At 37.4% G+C, this 17,053-nt stretch overlaps 1 protein-coding gene across 5 annotated transcripts in view; it reads left to right on the forward strand.

The window, feature by feature from the left end:
- The window catches only part of OSBPL3 (oxysterol binding protein like 3), a 2,414,360-nt gene that overhangs the window by 1,694,047 nt on the left and 703,260 nt on the right, over positions 1 to 17,053 (forward strand). For 4 of the 5 annotated variants that reach the window (XM_044066857.1, XM_044066855.1, XM_044066856.1 and 1 more), the window contains one exon: positions 1,283 to 1,372. The exons of the other annotated variant lie outside the window; for it this stretch is intronic. In XM_044066857.1, coding sequence (XP_043922792.1) covers positions 1,283 to 1,372 — 90 coding nt within the window. The remainder of the gene's footprint in view (positions 1 to 1,282; positions 1,373 to 17,053) is intronic. 5 annotated transcript variants of the gene reach the window in all.

A 17,053-nucleotide genomic window follows, 5' to 3' on the forward strand; every position in this document is an offset into this window, starting at 1 on the left:
CTCTTATGCTAAATTGGGAGTTCCACTCTTAATTTGGCCTGTTATGTAACTATAGTAATAATACTGTAATACTTGCCGCAGTGGTGCAGCGGTTAGCATTGTCGCCTCACAGCAAGAGGTTCTCTTCGATTCTCGGTTGGAGCACCTTCTGTGTGGAGTCTGCATTGCATTGCAACGGTCGAGTGACATTTAAAGACATGCAGGTAGGTGCATGTGTGAATGGGTATGCCTTCTTTGAAGGTTGGGTGTCGGGCTGGCAACTCGGCACCGTAAATATCTGCTGCCAGTCATTAGCGGACAGGAATTCCGCTTTGGCGACCCCTAACCGGGAAAAGCCGAAAGACATTACTAGTAATTAATGCTGTAATACTGCAAATTAACATTTGTTACTCTGCAGAAGTAGAATCCAAAACCCCACAATCTAATGAAATGTAATAGCCTTGTACTTGATTGTAGAAAAAAATGTTCCACCTACAGAAGGAGTGTACTGCAGTGGATGAGTCCAAAGTACAAAATTAATGTCCATAGAATAGGTCAGTGGCTTAACATTTAGGCACACAAAGATGTATAAGTACTAACATCCAAATATTGTCAGTTGACTACACGTGGAAGAGACTGATACACAAAATCTGAAGACAACCTTGGCAGGTTCATTTGTGTCCATCCTATTTGTGTGACTGCCTCACTGGAGCACTTCATTCAGAGTGACTCTACACAGAAACTGTTTCCATCTGTAGCTAGCATGTTTGTTGTGATTTGTGTGCCATATAGAATCGCAACATTTTGACCCATTTGCTATTCTGCTTTTGGGCCTCCACTTTTCTGCCTTCTGAAGTATATGCTTTTAATGATAGCTTAGTACAGCAAAGGTTTGTTTGGGAAGAAAAGTTCATTAGGCAGATATTGCATGGGGCCTATTTGTACTATGTGCCACTTAGCACATTACATCTTTAATGAAGAACAGAAGAAATAGAGAGAGAAATGAACATGCCTTAGTATTGTTTCTTTATACTCCAGTAATTCTCTTTAGGCCTTAAACTTGTTCTGTACAGAATGGATTACATCTCTGCTTTTGTCTCCTATTGTTGGGAATGGTGAGTTTGCATAGTAAAGCTGGAAAACTTTCTTGGAGAATGGTGGGGCAGTCATGGAAGTTTGTAAAATGAACGTGCTGCTGGTAAGAGCTGCATAAATTGTAATTTAAAGGCACTTTCATGATAAGGTTGACTAACTGTCCCTTTCCTCCTTGATTCCCCATGGTTTTTTGCTTCTGTTATTTTAGGCGATAGCTCAGAACACAGAGCTCAGAGACCGACTAAGCAGAATTCATGCTGAGTCAAGTCTCATTGACACAAGTCCTTGTGCTACAAAGGTATGTTGACACATTTGTGTGATGTGGATTCTAGTCATGTTATTGATAGTGTGTGGCACGTTTCATATTTTGTTTGTTTTTGTATTTACTCGTGTTTGCTTTGTTGTGTCAGTGATTTCCTACTGCCTGTTTCTCTTGTGAAAAGATAAATACTATTTTTTTTTCTTTACTCCTTCGACCTGGACAAAGTTAATAGTTGCTGCAGTATTTCTCTGTTGCTTGCTTGATGAATAAATCAGTCTTTCTTTTGTTCAAGCCTGCAAAAATAGATTAGAGGAAACTATTAAGTGGGTCATGCTAAAAATGTACTCCACAAGGGCCGTTCAGGTTTTCAGAGTTCAAAATGAATTTGTCAGCTCTCTTTTTCTTTTCTCGTAATTTGCTTTAGGAAAAATAATTCAGCTGACTGAGTGTATCCAAAGTCATTTGCTGTTTCTTGTCTATTACTGTATGATAGTGCTGCATTGCAGACAAACTACTGAATGTCAAATCATTTGTCCAGGTTGAAGTGTTGAAATGGTCTGCATAGCACTGGTTTGATTTCAGAGAAAAGACCATTGTATGCTATGTGTGTTTGTCTGTGCATGGTATACTTCAAGGCGCACATGCATGTTTAGTGCATCTTGTTGTCAGTGTGTTCCTGCTTCAAGTTTTTAGTGCATCATATTTTCAGTGTGTTCCTGTTTCACTTTTTTTAGTGTATCTTGTTTCAGTGTATTCCTCCTTCACTTTTTCATCTTTGACGGGTGCAGGTTATGACAGTTCAGAGTACTGTATAAGACTTGTTGCGTCACATTAGCTGTTTTTCACCTTGCAATTAAGATGCCTTCGCCTGTGTGTGTTTTCTACTGAGTGCTTTAGGTAATAAGATTTGAGTAGTTAAAAAATTAAGTGTGACTGTGTAGTAGAACCTTTGTTTCGAGTGGTATAAACATATATGTTGCTAACCTCTTTTGACTTTGGGGTACCCGGGGAGCTGTTAAGTCATAGAATATTAGCTCAGGAATTCACTGGTCAGATAGCACGGTTAACTTCTAAGTTTCAGACACAGGCGTTATACAAAACCAGGCTGTAATATCACCTTGCAACTTACAGGCCTAATGTAGGAAGAGTACCTACAACGAAGAAGTAGTGTTTGTGTTGGATGTCTCAAAGAGAGTTAACCTCATTCATATACTTTATCACATTAGACTTCGAGAAGGTGTAAATTTCCCAACAATCTACATTAATATTATTTCTTGTCTTTATAATGTAGTTTTGAGTTTTTTATTAATGGTACAATTTTATCCTCTATATGTGCTTTTACTGGCAGTAGACAGTAATGTCCCCTTTTATCCTACATTTGTTATATGTCCTTAGAACCTCTTTTCCAGTCAGTTTTAAGCCATCATCCTTTTACAGGTATTAAATTCAATGGATTCAAAATATTCACCCTGTCACTTGCAAATGATGATATGTTATAAGCTGAAAATCCTTTTGTTTGCATATCTCACTTACTGAAACACATTGGTGAATACAACTTGCTATATAGTTGCAAATTAAATTTAGGTGAATTAGCTGTGCAGTCTTTGGATAACTGTGTTTGCTGAATCCTTCTGATTTTAACTCTATTGCTGTTTCCTTTTTCAAATTTGAAATGTCGTGTTTTTTTATTTATATGGCTGCAAATCATTTGTACCATCTAACTTTTCAAGTATGTTAGACCAGATCAAGGAATATTTGTCCATCTGAGCTGCCTTTTAATTTCTGGTTAGAGTCTTCATTATTAAAGGGAATGTATTATATGCCATAATTTTCTTAACAATTAATTTGTAAGTACATATATATAAACGGATTAAAAATAACCATGGATTTTATTTGGAAAAAAGAAAAGTACAAGGTTAAAGCAAAGTAAATTACCTTGACAATGGGAAGAAGGAGGTCATAACATTGTTTTACTTTCAGCTTTATTACATTGTTAAAAGATTTACAAAAAATATTAACATTCAGGTTACATTACATTTTCACCTAATTCATTTCTGTCAGATATAGCTGCTTTAATGGAACCACTGAAACGCTTTATTGTAAGCCCTAAAGCTTTATCATTTATTAATAAATGCTGGTTACACATACTGTTATCACTTCTCCTGATCAGTTTGATGAGCCTATTAAGTTAATATCCAGGTAGTGAAAGAGTTTGTGCTTTGTCACAATTTTTAATAATTCCAGAGACACATTGAGGAATTCTGTGATTTCTTATTCTTTGTTCTGTATATCCAGAGATATGCCTGTATTGGATTTTTATGTATTGACATTTGATTAACTTGATTTGACTTTTGCAATAATTGAAGGCTAGTGTCCTCCAAAGTTTATTCCAAGTTAAATACTAGTGATAAGCTAATTTTAAATCTGTATCAAATAGATGTTCCCATATTTTGATGCCATCTTCTTTGACCAGAATTTCTGATCTGGACTGACTATGACTGTTCCATACCCTTGCTAAATGAATCCTAAATCCTGCATTTATAACCACTTTATCAGTAAGTAAGCTTAATACCCGGTACAGATTCTAAAGCTTTGTGAGAATTTACAGTTCATGAACAATGTAAACCTTGACTGGAACAGTTTTAAGAATATTACAAATAGATATATTATTCCTTTTCCAAATTTGTATATAGACGGTTTGATAAATCATACAAAGTAAATCTAAAAGACTTCCACATTTGATTTATATTCAGTTACTTCTATTGTGTTTCATGTTTGCACTAATTAATCCTGTTGATTAAAATATATTTTGTAATTGTTTAGTGTTAACATAATATGGAACAGACTGTTTAAATTACTAGTACATTACAAAGGGCTAACCTCAGAACCTAGTAAAAGTACATGTCTTTTGAACTTTAAATCTGATAATATTTCAGTATTTAAATTCATCATACTTGTTAATATGTCCTTATTGGTTAACATTATGTTGTCAAAAACTGGATTTCAAAAGATAAATTGACACCGATGAAGGTAAAACTGTTTTTAGACATTATCCAGTTAAACTTTCTTTTAAACACCTCAAATACCTAAATATGTTTCCTAAGCTATGGAATACTACTACTATAATATTGCTAAATGACAGTGAGACAAACAAAATCACTGAAGGAGATTGTTTTTTTTTCAAAATGCATCACTACTTTCTATAAGAAGAATGTATAAATACTATACTGGGTTGAAATGGTGACATTCCAAAAGGGAGACAAACCAATTATGGTTAAGTTAACCAGGATACATGTAGGCACAAAGGGCCAAGCTGTTTTGCAGCATTTACATCCAGTAAATATTTACAGTGAGAGTGCTTATGTGGTAAATTCTCTGAAACTACATGGAACAGTATCTGGACTGATTGGTTAAATGGGTTATTTTCAGAATGGTAGATAACCATTATCACAGTTTTAATTGCTATAATAGCCATTATTTTTGTTGATCATAATAACGTGAAGACTGCCAGTCACGTTTCTATTGTAACTAATGTAGGTGGTAAAGTAATATAACCAATGGAGACATGATTTTTCTGTACAATTCATAGTTTGATTAAAATTTTGATTGAAATTGTTTTGGTTTTCAAAATAAAAAGGGGGAATTGATAGAATTATATAAAGTAAAACTGGTTTCCCTCATAGTAACAACATGTATTTGGCAGAAAAAAATATATAATTTGGTAGAGCTGTTTATCCTTCACAATATCAAAGGTTTGGTAAAACTGCTTTCTATCATAGTAACAGTGTGATATTTTTAGAACACAGCTTCTGCGAGTACAGAAAAGAAATGTGCAGTAAACAGATATGATTAGCTTAATAGAATTTGCTTGTGTGGAACAAAAAGTGCTATAGTTCTGTAACAAATGGCATTACTAATAGAGGCTTGTTGAAATATCATAAACAGTTGAATGTGTAAAGGGAAATGGCTAACACAGCAGAAAAAGTTACAGACTATCCTATCAGTGAAAGAGCATTTCACCCTGCTGAGAACTGGTTTTCTTTGTATGAGATAAGGATGCAGACAAAGAATGCTTCATTACAGGAAAAGAATGTTTCATCAAGGACAAAGTTTTGAAACTAGATAAAAGTGACTGTGAAAGACTATCTTGTGGACATTTTGTAATTGGAGTCAGCTGAGGAATTGCAGTGCATCTGATAGTGATCTGTGTTAAAAAGAAAATGTTATAATCTCGACAGTAGTGCTTGGTCAGCTTGTTTCAATAAACCTTACAGTGTATGAATATACAGTTGTACAGTATAGGTCTGTGTAACCTGCTGATAATTCAGTTTAACACAGACTTGACTAAAATAAATGAAACACTGAATGAGTATATCAACTCAAACAATAAACAGCTGGATAAATGGAAGAAGTTTTAAACAGCTATTCAGATAAGGTGATAAAACTGCAAACCTCAGAGAAATGAAGAAGAGGCAGGCTGAATATGAGAATCCACAAGAAGAGATGTTTCAAAATATAATAAAATTAGGGGACAGAGCACATAGGGAAACTCGAGATTTTCTGCCGTACCTGAGAAGCTGTAAGGAACAGACTGTATTAATTTTATGAAAGCACAAATACGCAGCTGGACTGGTATTCCACAACAGGAATCGTTAATTGAAAGAGCATATTGTGCATATGCTCTAAACCTGGCTATGAGAAAACAATGCAGACCTTTAATAGTAAAGATGCAAACTTACTTGCATAAGGAGTTGATTCTGACAAAACTGTGGCAGAAAGACAAAAGTACTAAACGTGGGAGACAGCAGAGTATTTGTGGAGAATGACTACTCATTGTACACCAGGCAGGAGGGGAGTACATTTATTCCATTATTTAGGAAATATCAAGAAGCAGGAATAAGATTCAAACTGCTGTACCCAGCTATCTTCAAAATATTTTTCCCTGGAGGGACAAAATCATTTTTTGATTAAGTATACTAGTTTGTCCAACAAAAGGTGAGCTGTGAAACAGACGGAGATTGTACTTTTGTTGTTCTGGTAATAAAGACCACAGAGGAAATGTGCCAGTGACACCTTTTCCAGTTTTTCAACAGAAAATGCTTGAGAGAGGGAAAAAAGCACAAGAGTTGAGTAGAAGAATCAAGAGTACACTGGAAATGAAGCAGAGACAGGGTTTGGGAGATGGAGTTGAACAGAATAGAGCATGAAAATCTGGAAATATTGGACCTTTTTGGACTTTGTTAAACTTGTAGGGGACTTTAAACCACATGCCCTACTATATCTTGTCATTATTGTTCAGAAAAATATTCAGGAGAGGGGAAGAAAAGGGAGAAAGTTAACTTGTATAAAACAATTGTTTTCTTAATAGTACTAACATGGTGCATGATTTTCTTTGCATGTTATAAACTAAATTTTTTTCAATTATTTTTAAGTGTAATGGGGATACTAATGTAAATAGGTGCTTCTGTTTTTTCTTTCTCCATTTTCTCTCTTTCCTTGTTCCGTTTTAAGAACTGTAGACACAGCTATGTAAAAAAAAATATCTGGCTAAAGAAATATGATAAAACAAAAATGAGTATGCTCTTTCCCATTCTTTCATAGGGGAATGACTGGGTTAAGGCTATTAGATTAATCTAGTAACAAGTTTTAAGAGAAAGCAAGTAAATGAAAAAGAATACTGAATATTATAAGGCTGTTTTTCTGGTAAACAGTTTTGTGTCTGGTTCTCATGTCTTTAGCAGACAATCTGATAAACAGAACGACTTGGAGAAAATGTTTTCTGAAAGCATTCAAGTGTTTTCCCAGCTGAGATAGCTATAAAGATAACAGAAAACAGCACTTAATAGAACCAAAGGTTGTGCCATGCGTCTTAGCATGTCTAACCATTTATTTTAGGTTAGCTTGAGTTTGTGCATGTGGCTGTCAGTTTGGAACATTGTTCCTGTTAGGAGGGTGAAAGTTCAATATTTGAAAAAGCTGTAGTAGCTGTAATACGTAAAGAGGTAAAGATCCATCAGATTCAGCTATATACAGGCCCATTTCAATACTAAATCATGATTATAATGTGTTTGTTATGTCTGTAAACAAATGACAAAAGTGATGCCAGAATCAATAGATATGAGTCAATGTGGTTATGTGGAGGAGAGGCAAACATAGGTTCATAGGTAGCTACTAGGTTATTGGCCCTAGGGCCTATATAAGCCTAGGCGAAAAGGTACCCTGGCTTTCGCCACCCAAGAAAATTATTTTCCTGTGCCTCTGTCGAGCAGAGCCCCAGAGGTGATCCCTGGGGTGAATTTCCTATTTCTTATCCAATCATCAAGATTTTTCTTGAAGAGTGCTAATGTGGAGCTTTGTTTGATATAGATAGGTAGTTTGTTCCAGAGTATGGAAAGTCTCTGGGACAGGAATCTATCCCTCCAGCATGTTCTGTTTATTGTGGTGACAAGGTTTAGGTCCCTAGAGCATGTAGCTCGGAGGGATTGGGATTTCTTTAAGTGGAGCATGTCCAACAGGTCTAGGTTTGACATAGCTTTGTATGTTAGGCAGAGATCACCTCTGAGTAGGCGATATGCGACGGAGTAAAGCTGAAGTTTTTTGAGACGGTCTGCATAGGGCATCTGTTTGAGGCTAGTAATCTTCTTGTGAGGTATTTCTGCAGCCTTTCCAGTTGTTGTAGATGTCTTGTGAGGTACATACCAAAAGGGGCAGTGTAGTCTATAATGGGTCTAATGAGTGACGAGTAGAGGGGAACAATGACCTCTTTTTTCCTGGATGAGAAACCTTTTGTGATGAAGTGTGCCATGTAGAAGGATTTCCTGACTACTGTGGCGATGTGATTATCAAAGGAGAGAGTACTTTCCACCTGTGTCCCAAGGTCTCTTATCACACTTTCGGTGTTTAGACTACCACCTATGTGGTAGCTTATGGGTACAGAGTTTTTACCAAAGGGGATGACAATGCACTTTTTGGCATTGAGCTTGAGGCCATGGCTTTGACACCAGGCATCTGTCTCGGTGAGGCCCTTTTGTAGGATGTCCACATCGTTAGGAGTTTCGATTATGGCTCCTACTTTGCAGTCATCTGCGAACTTCATTAGCCAAAGACCTTCTGTGTTCATCTGTACTTCAGAAAAGTAGATATCAGACAGGAGAGGACCCAGGACTGAACCCTGTGGTAATTCACTTGTCACTGGTCTGAATTCAGATTTGGAGTTTGCTACTTTCAAAGTGTGGGTTCTGTCAATGAGCCAGTTGGCAACCCATCTTGTGGCATAGGGATTTATACCTAGTTTAGTAAGTTTATCTATAATTCCAGAGTGGGGGATGGTGTCAAAAGCTTTTGCGAGATCTAGATAGGCTGTGTGAACCACCTTACCCTCATCTACAGCTTTGGTGACTGCTTCTATCAGGTTTAGGAGACATGATTTGCCTTTTACAAACCCAAACTGGGTGGGGTCCAGAGTTTGGAGATTACCGATGTTTTTGTTTATAAGTTCCACGATGATATGTTCGATGGCCTTGCAGACCAGGCTCGTTAGGCTAATGGGGCGGTAGTTCCTGGGGTCCGTGGTGGCTCCCGCTTTGTGGAATAACCATCACTGTGCGCCATTCAGTAGGCACAAAGCCTGAGGTGAGGCTATTATTGAACATGGTGCTTTGGTGGGGTGCCAGTTCATTCTGTAGTTCATGTAGAACGCAGCCTGGGATGTTGTCAGGTCCCATGGATGCTGTGTTCTTGGCTTTGGAGAGTGTGGTTTTCACCTGTGCAGCAATGATTACAGGAACTTTGCATTCTTCCATTATAGAGATGGGCCCTTTAGGGGGTGAGAGAGAGTAAAGTTAGCCAGGATGTTGACAATATCAGTTGGTTCTGCATATTTAGTGCCATTGTGCTGTAACTCAGAGCAGATCTGAATGTTGCCATTGAGATTCTTGACAGAGCTATAGAATGCTTTGTGGTTGTCTTTAGAATCAGTGGCAGTTTTGTTTTTGTAACTAGCTTTGGAGGATTTTATGAGGGATCTCAGCTTCTTACTGAGTCTGACCAGGGATTTCCTCCAATCATGGGATTTTACTCTTTTTTTGTAACAGTTTCTTTCTTCTGTTGTAGAGTTTGTTTATGGCAGGGGACCACCAGATTGTCTTCCTTTTTTTGTAGGATACCATCTTGGTTCTGTTAGGGATAGCACAATCTATGCATTCGTGTAAGTGCTTATAAACTGCATTTGTGTAGGATTCAGCAGTCGTACCTCTGTTGTCCATCTGCATGGGTGTCGTGAAGTTTGCCACTTCTGTCTTAAGAAGCATGAAGTTCGCTTTGGAGAATTTTTTTACGGTAGTTTCCCCTAATGGGGGGTGGGGCCGGGATGTGGATGTCTAGGGTGATTAGCTTGTGGTCAGATCTGACCAACGAGGAATTGACCTGTCGCCCATGTTGGTAATGACCAGGTCTAGGATATTGCTGCCCCTGGTGGGGGTGTGGATAAGTTGATCCAAGGTGTTGGAATTTATGAATTCCAGAAAACGTTGAACAAAAGAGTTGGTATATAAATAGTTTTCCCAGTTAATCGTGGGGTAGTTGAAATTGCCCATTTTGAGGGTGTTGGGTTGCACCCTAATATTTTCCAATGTATCAAGAAATGAGGAGTGGGAATCCTGGGGCATGGTGGGGGATCTGTAGCAAGTTACAATTTGGATTGTGGTCTTGCCCAGAGTTAATTGCACTTGGATAATCTCAGATGCATTATGCTGAGCAACTAGCCTGGAGTTGTGGATATCCGTAATGAATATGGATACATCTCCGCCTTTAGTGTTTTGGTCCAGGTTAGGTGGCTGAAAGGTGTGTTATGAATTATAGCCTGGTAATGCAGGGGTGCTCTCTGTAGCCTTGAACCAGGTCTCTGTCACTGAACAGATGTCGATGTTCTCCATTAACAGAACACTGATGATCCAGAGGGAAGCAGAATTTAAGAAAATACCACTGTTGTTGCTGGATTCTTGATGTAGAGAAAGCATTTGCCAGAGTAAGGTTGGACTTTATGAGCAGAAAAATAAAAGCATTTGCATTCCCTGATAAAATTATATGGTTGATTAGGAGGATATATGAGGGATTGGAGGCAAAAGTTAAAGTTGGTGTGATCCTTTCTGATAATCTCTGTGTAAGCAGAGGAACCAGGCAGGGGTGTCCTCTCAACCCTTTGTTATTTGCATTAAATTTAAAAACAATAGTAATCAAGAAAAACTGGCTGTATTTGCAGATGACATTATTTTATACCTGACAAAACCAGAAAGGGACATTGCAGTGCTGTGGAACATATATAAGACAGTTTCAGACATGTTCAGGATACAGACATAATGAACCTAAAACAAAGGCAATAGTGGTAAATTATGTACCCACATATGAATTGGTTCAGCAGTATCCATACTTATGGGGACATAATAAAATGAAGTATTTAGGAATATGGTTTAAAAATTATTCAGGTATGGCAGCTAAGGATATGTGGGAAGAGACTAAACAAAAGATAATAAAAAAATTGAGAAAATGGAAGCTCTGTTATATTGATATCGCTAGTAAGATACAAGCAGTTAAAATGCATTTAGTCCCTTTAGTCTTATACACAGGTCAGGAATATTTTTATCAGTCAGAGGAGAGTGGTAGCAGTTAATAAAGAGCTGAAGAACTTTATCTAAGAGGGGAAGATGGCAAGAGTCAAGTGGGATAAGCTTATTCTTCCAATAGAACAGGGCAGATTGGGATTACCTGATTTGAAGGGGTATTTCAAAGCAACACAGTTAGGGCTCCTGTACATAGTACAAGCAGAAACCTGTAATTCAAAGTGGAAAGAGATGATGAAGAAACAGGGAGAAGCTCAAGGAACAAAGAAAGACTGGGATTTTCGATGCAGAATTTAAGGAGAATAACAGTAATTATACAGAATATTATATTCATAAAATAGCAGAAAGTATACTAAGAACTAAGCCAACATGGGAATGGAGAAAGGAGATTCTGCCGATGGGGATTACTGCAATTAGGGATATAGACGATTGACAAGAGGGGGCTGGAATATATTAGAGAAAGCTGGCAAAGGAACCAAGGTGCTGGGAGCGAATAACTAGAGAGGAAAAGGTGATAAGAATTGGAAGACACCAAGAAGTTACTTTGACTGCAGGTTGTGATTGCCTTCCATATCAAGGATTGATATCAGAGTATAGGCAAAGAGAAAGAAATAGGGAGGTCTTAAATGAGAGACCAGCACTGGTACAGTTTTTAGCAGAATCTAGAACAGAAGTTGCCATTAAGAAAAGAATAATTAGTAGGACATATAAAATATTGTACGATAACTATAACAATCAATCAGAGGAGGTTAGAAAAGATTGGGAAGAGAGTTTGGATAAGCAAGTCATAAAGAAACAGTGGGGAATATATGTGTCTCTCCCAAATATACAACAAAGTCTAGAAGGTTTAAGATCTTTGCTTGGAAGTGTTTACATATGTATTTTTATACCCAAAGTAGAATCCAAACAGTTTTTCCTTTGGTAGACAGCAAATGTTGGAGGTATGATGGGGAAGAAAGAGGTAAATGGAAACATATTTTCTGGGAGTGTAATGAGTTAGCAGACTTTAAAGATTCCCTGCAGACTGCTCTGCCGGAGATGCTGGGTGAGCAAATTGGTGTAACTAAGGAAATTATTTTTTTGAACTATGATACAGAAATCGGAATTGCATAGACATAGTAAGGCCTTCCTGCATCTAACTATGATGGCTGCCAAAAAGCAATTACTAGAAAATGGAAATCAAAGTCTAAACCAACTTTACTAGAAGCAGCAAAGATAGCTACTGGAACTGGAACTGGGATCTTTAGAAAAGGGTAGGAGCAAACTACATAGGAAAAATGGGAAGTGTGGGATGAATTCATGTAGAGAAGCAACAAAGTTTAAAAGAAGGTAGGATTTGAATGAGATATGTAATGATTGACTGACAATGACTAAATAAATTAGAAGTGATGTATAATGTTTGCAACTACAGCTGTGTCTGCATGGATTCTAATGTATAATGTTTGTAACTGAGATTGTGTCAATATGGTTTATTTTCAGTTATGTAAATGTAAGTTTGTCTATGTCATACATAATTTAATAATGATGTTTCTTGTTTAAACAATATTGTCAACACTCACAGCAATGTCATAAGCCTAGTCTCCACCTTCTTCCTAGACTCAATAAAAACTTTTGGTGCTGTCTCCCAACATAAACTCTTACATAAACTCCCATTCTTAGGGTTCTGCAACTCTTCACTGCAGTGATTCCATAGCTACCTCTCAAACAGAGCACAAGGTGTGAAATGGAAATTCTCCAACTTCTTGCCAGCAAGTATTGGTATCCCACAGGGATCTATACTAGGCCCCCCTGCTTTTCAACATATTCATCAATAACCTCCACACTGCTATAAAAAAAATGCTACCCAAGTTCAATACACTAATGACTCTCAACCCTAATCTGTTCAGCAAGGTCTCTTTCTAAACTCTAAAATCTTACACATCAGCCTTTCTTATTGATTGAAATCCATCCATCCATACCTCTCAACTGTACAGGTTTTCGCAGACTGACTAGATTTTTGCCTCATATTTTTGGTTTGTTCTTCCTAAAATCTGTTCTTTTCTGGCAAATAGCTGAGGATTGAAGTCATTACAGGATGACATACGTTTGAGGTTAAGACTCCACATCCTTCAGAAAGTTCATGCTGATGCAAAACCTATTATTCTATCAACTTTCTAAGTTTGTAAAAGCAATATTTAAAATATTTCCCGTCATCATTTTAGGCTTTGTCCAGAATTTTTGCTGTAAGAGGTTGGGAGGTATGCCAACATTTGATTCATAACTTCTAAACCCTGAAAAAAACTTTTACTACTCTTCATCCCAAAACATATCTCTACTAAAACAACACTATTCACTATCATTTCTGCCAACAGCACTATAGTAGAGCAAATAAGTGACATAAAATTACTGACTGCCAATACAGATGAACATTTGAAATTCACCATATCTCACACCTGGTTAAAAAAGTCATCAAAGACTCGGTACATTATACAGAATAAAAACCTACCTTACTGACATAGCCAGAAGACATAATAGCCTCTCTTTTGTTACTCCCACTTCTCCTTTATGCTGCCAGTAACCTTCAATTCTCATAACTGTCCAAACTTGAGAAATGTTATAATAAAATAGCCACATTTGCAGTGCACTTTAACAGTAGAAGACACCACAGCCTAGCCTCAGGGATCCCAACTGGTTAGAACTACCACATCACCTATCTGTTTCTCAGCTACCTATAATACACAGACTTCTCTGTAAGACAGAAAATTGCCCAGCCCTTAATAGCTTAATACAACACTAAAACTAATGTCTTTTGGCTTTTCCCGGTTAGGGGTCACCACAACGGAACTCTGGTCCGCTAATGATTGGCACTGGATTTTTTTTACAGTGCAGAGGTGCCAGCCCGATGCCCAACCTTCAAAGAAGGCACACCCCTTCACACACGCACATACCTGCATGTCTTCAAACATCACTCGACTGCAGGGAGGACATGCAGACTCCACACAGAAGGCGCTCCAGCCGAGAATCAGACTGGAGAACCTCTTGCTGTGAGGTGACAACGCTAACCGCTGCACCACCGTGGCCTAGCTTAATACAACACTACTCCCCCATTATAATTTTATACTCTAGAGAAAAATCACTTATCACTATAATCAAATCATCTAATACTGCAGTTGACTGTTTAGATTCAAGTAGTGTAGCTAAACTGTAGAACCATATCCCACTACCACTGAAATCCCATTTAGAATGCAAACTCATTTAAAACACAACTAAATCTTCATGGATGAAATCAGTAGATGTATTGCTGTACATCCCCAGGATTGTCAAACCATTTTTCTTCATTCAGAGTGCCCCAAAGCTAGTCTTCACCAATACCTGAATAGTTTTCTTCATATCTCCCAGCCATGTGCATAGTTTTGTGATACTGCAAATCCCCCCAACTCTATACTTATAATATAAACCTTATGATAATCATATGTATATATATATATATATATATATATATATATATATATATATATGTATGTATATATATATATATATATATATATATATATATATATATACTCTGTATATTTATATACAGTATATACATATATATGTATACAATAGTCTCTGAACCTTCTTTACATCCCACCTCTTAACTACAATATTAATATTTTCTGCCCTATCTAGATCCTTCTGTCATCTCAATTTCTTTGAATTTCTAAGTACTAATTGCAGGATCTGTTATCTATTTGACAAACCTGCTAATTATACCTCTCAACCTGGAAACATCAAAAATCTGGACAAAGGCCCATGAAAAATAGGTACAAATCTGCACGCTGATTAACATAAAATTTTAACACATAATTATGCAACCCCACCCATTCCAATGGAATTGTGGGATATCAACTTTCAAACACAAACTGAAGAACAGACAACCAAAATATGGCTCCAGAGCCCACACCCTGTAGTAAATAGTAACCATTTTTTTAAATGTGTAGCAATGATGTTCACTGGGAAGGGAGAAGATGATGAATCTTAGAATTTTGTTTTTGGTGACTTGCAGTATGTGGGTTTTGTGGTAAAAGTAGGGCATTTAATGGTAGGCAATATTCTAATCTTAGCTAAAGAATGTTATAGTTTGCTAGGACCTCCAAAAGTCATTCTCCTTGGCCTACTGATCAGTGGTGTAGCTAGAGTTTTGCCCTCCAGGGCTGTCCTTGAATTTGCCACCCTTTTGCCCTAACAACATCATGGTCGAATGGGGCCCCTCATACACAGCCCCCCCCCCTGCAGCCATTCTAATGTTCCATTACTTGGCTGTTTTGCCCCATTACTATAAACACTGTAATGTGCATACTGCTTTACTTCTACAATGATGATATGGATTTAAGTTAAATTTTTTATTTTACATCTTATAGCACCAACACTAATAGAGATCTGTTAAACAAAGCAATGCAGTCTCACAATGAAAATAGATTTAGCATTAAAACTTCTCTGCCCTTAAAACTCACATTCTTTGAAACAGCATTGAAAGCCACATTCAAAGAAAATGCATCTGGCCAGTGGTGGATAAAGATTACCTTTGGGCTGTTTTCAAATCATAGGCCCCTTGCACATGAAACATACATGTGTTCTTTGATACACCTTCCTGATTAATTTAACACTTGTTAGCATGTTACATTTATTGTTTTGAACATTTTTCCAGTAAGCAATGAAACAAAATGCATGAACCAATAATGACAAAACTGCCCAATTCAGAACATTTCCATCATAAAAGTCTACTCAGACTTCTGAAATCCACGAATATCAGTAAATATGCACAATCTCTGCAGAAGTAAAAGTCACCTAAATAATTCCACATTAAAGAGATCTGTAACTAATGAAGAGGTTGCTGCTAGCAAACAACTTTATATTTCATGGTTTCATCTACAAATAAAGTGCCTGTCGCCCTTGAGGAATAAATTGCCTATGTTACATTAAAAAAAAAGATAAGCTAGTAATATTGCAATAGGGAATGGATGGCAAATTGATTCCAGGTTCATTAGTTACTAGGTATCTCCACCAAAGAGGACATTCTTAGAACTGCAGCATCCACCCCCTTTAAAAGTACAACACACTACAGTATCAGCAATTTAGCTACATACTGTGGGAGTAGAACTCACAGCCTTCTGCATCAAAACCTGTTGTGCTACTGACACAAACAGACTTAGCATAAGCAGCACTAAACTTTTATCCCTTGAAAAACTGTGCAGCACAAGAACTCTGGAAAAAGCCAAATTTATTTGGGGGGGGGGGGTTGGGACACAAAGGCCCAAAGCCAGGGACACATTTTAAATATTGCTTGTTCATTTGTTTTTCTTTTGGCTTTTCCCAGTTAGGGGTCGCCACAGCGGAACTCCAGTCTGCTAATGATTGGCAGTAGATTTTTACGGTGCCGAGGTGCCAGCTCGACACCCAACCTTCAACGAAGGCACACCCTACGCATGTCTTTTGAGCGCCACTTGACCGCGGGGAGGACATGCAGACTCATATTATCTGAGAAAGTTGCTAGAATAAAATGTTTTGTGTTACCAATCATTTCCTAAAAGACAGGAAGACTGAAACTTAGATGGCTATCATTATTTAGTGAATTTAGTTCCACTGGTTTGCCAGAAAACCACATGTTTTAAGAGGAACAGACCAAAAGAATGAATTCCAAACATTCTATGAAGCTTTGGACAGTTGAAAACAATGGACTTGAATCACAAGTGGAGTTTGGGTAGAGAATTTAGGTTTTGGCTTCTAGGGTACAGGGCTTGAGTCTAAGTAGCTCTAACCAGCAGTTATACCTAACTGGGGCATTTTACACACATAGCAGCACATCACATACTGGTCCAGTACCAAGCAGGGATTAATTAACAGCCACAACTTGTCAAAATTAAGCAAAACAGTTACATAGGAATTAAATTAACTGCCATAGTTTTTTCTTTTGCCTTAAGGTCTGTCCCTCGTGAAGCTGACATCATCGTGCCCTGCACGTGATGATTAAAAAAAAAAACTTAAACTTAAAAAAGTAGGGAAATTCAGAAATTAAAAGGGCCATGTGGGAATTTGTGACACCCCAGTATTTTGCCCTCAAAAATCAGCATTTACTGAG

The sequence above is a fragment of the Protopterus annectens genome, chromosome 3.part1, assembly GCF_019279795.1.
Source record: "Protopterus annectens isolate FY-2018-M chromosome 3.part1, PAN1.0, whole genome shotgun sequence".
NCBI classification, from domain to species: domain Eukaryota; kingdom Metazoa; phylum Chordata; order Ceratodontiformes; family Protopteridae; genus Protopterus; species Protopterus annectens.